This window comes from Pundamilia nyererei, unplaced genomic scaffold, assembly GCF_000239375.1.
Source record: "Pundamilia nyererei isolate P.nyererei 1_Seehausen unplaced genomic scaffold, PunNye1.0 scaffold00076, whole genome shotgun sequence".
NCBI classification, from domain to species: Eukaryota; Metazoa; Chordata; class Actinopteri; order Cichliformes; family Cichlidae; genus Pundamilia; species Pundamilia nyererei.
Genome location: NW_005187477.1, coordinates 2,740,402 through 2,745,706, shown reverse-complemented (window position 1 = coordinate 2,745,706; position 5,305 = coordinate 2,740,402). Strand labels below are relative to the sequence as shown.

At 47.2% G+C, this 5,305-nt stretch overlaps 1 protein-coding gene across 2 annotated transcripts in view; it reads right to left on the bottom strand.

The window, feature by feature from the left end:
• Nucleotides 1-379: 379 nt before the first annotated feature.
• LOC102206589 (P2Y purinoceptor 14-like) overlaps nt 380-5,305 on the bottom strand; it is an 18,412-nt gene continuing 13,486 nt past the window's right edge. For both annotated transcript variants that reach the window (XM_005737501.1, XM_005737500.1), the window contains 2 exons: nt 1,310-1,569; nt 380-1,164 (listed from right to left, as the gene is read on the bottom strand). In XM_005737501.1, the coding sequence (XP_005737558.1) occupies nt 522-1,164; nt 1,310-1,569 (903 nt within the window). In that variant the 3' untranslated portion in view covers nt 380-521. The remainder of the gene's footprint in view (nt 1,165-1,309; nt 1,570-5,305) is intronic.

The window sequence follows — 5,305 nt, the reverse complement described above, 5'->3', positions numbered from 1 at the left end:
CACACACACACAGTGGCCACACTTCCACTCTGACCTATTTCCTGTTTGTTTTCACAGTCTCAGCACAGACGTGCCACAGACATACAAACATCTTTATATACAACTAAGACAAAAGACGCAGCGCACATAGAGCTGTGTGCAAACAGAGGGTTTAATATGTACAGTGCTGCTGTGTGAACACAAAGTGAACGAAGAAGCAGCAGCTCAGGATTACTGGAGGGAGGATTCGGTGCACACGTGACCTTATGAACTTTAAATGTTTTCTAAAAGCAAAACAAAATGAAATAAAACTATAAACGACCATTTAGGAAACCTGCAGGTATTATATTATAAAAAGCAAAAGCAATAAGGACATAATCTCCTTTCATGTATCCTTTAAAATAAAACATCCTCTTGGTTCTTTTGAAAGTTTGAATCAGTCTTTCAGACACTGGTCGCTGGCACCACGTCGAGTGTTTGAGGTTAAAAACAAAGAGCAAATCTGAGTGTGTTATAACAGGCTGTTTCTTCACAGTTCACTGTTAGGCTTGTTGCTGCTGCTCAGCTGCCTCCTCGCTGCTCTCGCTTTCCTTGTTCATTTGTCGGATGTCAGGCCGTTTCCTTCTGGACAGCGTCCTCCGCCTCACCTGGGCCCGAAAAGCCTTAGAAAGGAAAAAGTAAACGAGCGGATCCAGACAGATGTTGAGAACTGACACTATTGTCGTCGCTTCCTTCAGGTTGTATAGCACCTGCTCCACAGAGCAGTTCCACTGAAAAGTATAGAGGAGCCGAACCAGGTGATACGGGACGAAGCAAACACAGAAGATGCTGACCAGCACTAAAATGTTCCTGCGAGACTTCACTAACTTTCTGGAGCCCGAGGAGGCCAGCTGCCTCTGCTGTGCCTGCAACACCCTGCGGGAGGTGCTGTGGTAGAAGAAGACCAGGGATACGAGGACCAACATAAAGATGATGTTTGCACTGACGTGGACTATTGTATCCAGCAGGCTGACCTGGAAATCGCAGTGGGTGGAGTTAGAGGTCAGATTCTGGGTGATGACAAAGAGGATGATGTAAACGATCGCAGGGATCAGGAGGAATACCCAGGTGACCCCGGAGATGATGTGGGCGGCTCGTACCGTCTGTAGGACGTGAGTTCCTGAAGGATGAACAATTTTCAGATACCTGAAGAAATGCAATAAAGAATTTCAATAAGCGGTCACAGTGATGCTTGTTGTAAGATGCAGAAGACGTACATTGGTGTTTACGGCCATTAATCTGGTGACAGAACCGCCGAGACCACAGTCTGATGTCACTAAAGGTTTACTACCTGTTGGCAGCGATGTGCCCCATGAAGAGGATGCTGGCGTACATGTTGAGGAAGAGTGCAGAAGCCCCGATGCTGCAGTAGAGCACACGGATGGTGACGGACGCGCTGGCGTAGTTGGTGATGCGGATGGGTAGGCTGAGACAGAGCAGGAAGTCAGCGGCCGTCAGGTTCTTCAGGTAGACCGTCAGGCTGCTGGATACCCGATGATGAGCTCGGCAGAAGTAAAACTTCATGGTGAAGCTGTTGAGAAGTAAACCCACCTGAGGAGGAGAGAGACCAGGCTCAGGACGAGAGTTTGGTACCCTTACACCATTCATCCACAGAAAAATGAAGATCTCTGACTGAGTTTGATCTGCTGGTCAACGTGCCATCTCTGACTAGGCCGGAGGACATGAAGCACACTGCCCACTCGTGTGGGACTTAGCTCTGCCCTCAACCCCCTCTGCTTGACTCTGATGGGATATTAAATGACCAAATTAACATCTTGCTTATTAAATAAGAAATAAATGAAGTGGCTGAGACTACAAAATCACCATGAAAGATAAAGTGAACAGCATGTTACATAGCGGTAACATGGAAACATCATGAGCCGTGATGCCCTGCTCCAATCACACAAAGACAAGGCCATCAACGACGAACAGCTGAGGATGCTAAGCAGCGCTTTATTGGCTCAAACCGTCTGCATTCGTACCTAATGGAAAACAGCCAACATACACGCACGCACATATATTGTGAAGGGCGGAGCCAAACATAAAAAGGACATGGATACGTCCCCTAAGCGTTCACCTTACCCCCCCTACATCTGGCCTTTCTCCACCTCATCCCCTGACGACACTAAGGGTGCGTCCACACGTACACGGGTATTTTTGAAAACGCAGATTTTCCGTTTTCCTTTTAAAAAATAATCCCGTCCACACATAAAGGCAGAAATGAAGGAAAACGCTGCTATGAACATGCCAAAGCAGCAGGTGGCGATATATTCCTAACCGTGCCGAAATGTTGGCCAATCAGAAGTCTAGAAGCCTCGGTGGGAAAAAGTAAACAAAGCTGGGGCATAGAAGCAGAACCGAGTCGTATGTGTGGAGGGACAGTAACTGTGTGTATATGTAAGCATTTAAACACTGCAGAGAGAGAGAGTAGAATTAACAGTATTGTAGAAATTCATTTCACCGAAACAATAACGTGGCGCACAGTGTGACGTCAAAAAAGGCGCACACCTTTGACGCTGCGTTTTCTCCGTTTTTCTCGTCCACACGTAAACGCAAAAACGGAGTTTTCAAAAATCTGCACCCTGGCCGGAGTTTTTAGAAATCTCCGTTTTCAGTGACCGAAAACGCCGTTTACGTGTGGACGAAAGGTGCAAACGCATAGAAAAATCTGCGTTTTCAAAAATACCCGGGTACGTGTGGACGTAGCCTGAGTCTGACTCCCCTTCCACAGTTTGGAGTAAAAACAATTTTTTTTGGAGTAAAATCCTTTTTCAAGATGGCGCCGGTGTGTGTGGCTTGGACCTCCGACCTTCTGCCAAAGGTTGAGCAAAGTGGAACCAAGCTGGACATAAAACTTTGCCCCCGCTGATATCGGAGATCCCGGCTCACCTGTGCCGTGTTCCAGATCCACCGCTCCGGCATAAGTGCCGTCGCCGGGGTCTCCTAGTGGGTGTGTGTTGTTAGCGGCAGCCATTCTATGCTGCTCATGTTCTATTCCCTCAAAAGAAACCTTACTGTTGTGACAAGCTGGCGGCGGCGATACCAATCTCCGCGCATGCACAAACGAGTACAGCCGTGGAGACCTGGCTTATAAGGTGTAATGTTGCTGACAGCGAATAAAGGGCTGTTATTGGATTTAACCGACTGGCTTCGGGTTATTTGGCTAACCCCCACACCACACGCTCGCTGGACCCGCTAGCCGCTCCTTCCTCGCCAGACAGCTGCTACAAGCTGAAAGCTTCTTTAAGGTTTTCTCTTAAGCCCTTATCCAGAAAACAAGGAGCGGTGCCAAACTTCTGTTTCTCTCGGCAATCGTTGGAACCTGTTGGTACCTGGCTGGTACCGGTCATCGGCCTGGATGGGATGTTCCAGTTCCTAAAACCCTGCTCTTCTCGCCCCCGCCGGCGTGGTGTGAATCTGCGGAACCTGCGGCCTCTGTGTCGGGCTTCTAGGACGGCTAGCAACGGGGATCCGCCGCTTACCGCCAGGATTGGCCTGGTAAATGCTAGGTCCCAGCGAACAAAACGTTTATCCTGAAGGATTTTTCCACATCCCGAGGACTGGATTTTCTCTGTGTGTGCGAGACGTGGCTGAGCGCCGGTGCAGCATCTTCTCAGATCTTCTACCTGATGATTGCTGCTATTTTAATTCCTCGCGTTTGTGGGGCCGAGGAGGAGGAATAGCTACGATCTTTAAAAGTCATTTTAAATGTAAGCAGCTATCAACCCCGTCGTTCACCAGCTTTGAACTGTCTGTGTTCGAGCTGGGCTGCTCTCACACAGTGTTGTGTTTATCGGCCTCCAAAATACAATAAGCACTTTGTGGGTGACTTTGCTGACTTCTTGGCTGAATTCGTGCCAAAATATGATCGTGTTCTTATTGTTGGGGATTGTAATATTCACGTGTGTTGTCCTGATATGCCCATGGCGAAGGGCTTTTTAAACCTTATTGATTCGTTTAATCTGGTGCAATGTGTGACTGGTCCCACACATGAACGTGGACACACGCTTGATCCTGTTTTATCTCATGGCTTTTCTGTTTTTAACATAGAGATTTGTGATGTTTTCTGACCACAGTCCTGTGATGTTTGGAGTTCCTTTCGCCTGTGCCTCAGTTAAATCTCAGCACTGTCGTGTTTTTAACTCCTCCACTGCTGAACACTTTTCAACAGTCTTTGACCAGATCTGTAAGATCCTGGATTTTTTATGCAGCCAGACTGAGGAACTGAGCTCGTGGTTTTATTCTACCTGTCGGACTGCTTTGGACACTGTGGCGCCATTAAAATCCAGACTGCCTAAAACTAAATCTGAGCCCTGGCTGAACGACTTGACCCGAGCTGTTGGTGTCAATATCAAAGAACTGTAAAAGATGCCAAAAGAAAACACTTATCTGACATTATTTTGTCAAACTGTCACAACACGCGTGTTTTATTCAAAACTATTAACTCTGTTCTTAATGCACCACATACTGACTGTATCGAGCCCTCATCAGAAGCCTGTAAAAACTTTTTACACTTTTTTATTGAGAAGGTCTCCTCCACAAGGGCTCAGATCTGTCCTCGTGCTCACGACCTCTCAGTCTCTGTTTCCTGCTCTGCCGTCTTTGACAGGTTTGAGCCTGTGACTCTGTCCTTTTTAAAGGAGACTGTTGGTCGTTTTAAGCCTGCTGGGTCTCCAAATGATGCCGCCCCTCCTCGACTTTTAAAAGAGGTGTTACCTACAGTTGGTCCTTTGGTTCTTGAGCTGGTAAACCATAGTCTGATGTCAGGTGTTGTCCCTAAAGATTTTAAACATGCAGTAGTCAAACCCCTGATTAAAAAACCTGCTCTTGATCCTACGGTTCTTGCAAATTACAGGCCTATCTCCAAACTACCTTTTCAGCCAAATAATGGCCTTCCTGGAAAAGCAAAATGTGTTAGAGGTTTTCCAATCTGGTTTTAAACCCTTTCATAGCACTGAATCAGCCCTTTTAAAAGTTTTTAATGACATATTTTTAGCGACTGATGCTGGGGACTGTGTTGTTCTTGTGCTTTTAGATTTGACAGCTGCGTTTGATACCGTGGATCATGCCATTTTATTCTCTCGTTTGGAGCACTGGGTGGGCATTAGTGGCACTGCACTGGAGTGGTTCAGGTCCTACTTGGCGGGGTGAACTTTTTGTGTCAGCCTTGGTGACTATGCGTCGTCCTCCGCTCCCCTCTTGTGTGGTGTCCCACAGGGCTCAGTTCTAGGCCCCCTCCTCTTCTCTTTATATCTGCTTCCTCTTGGTTCTGTACTGAGAAAGCACG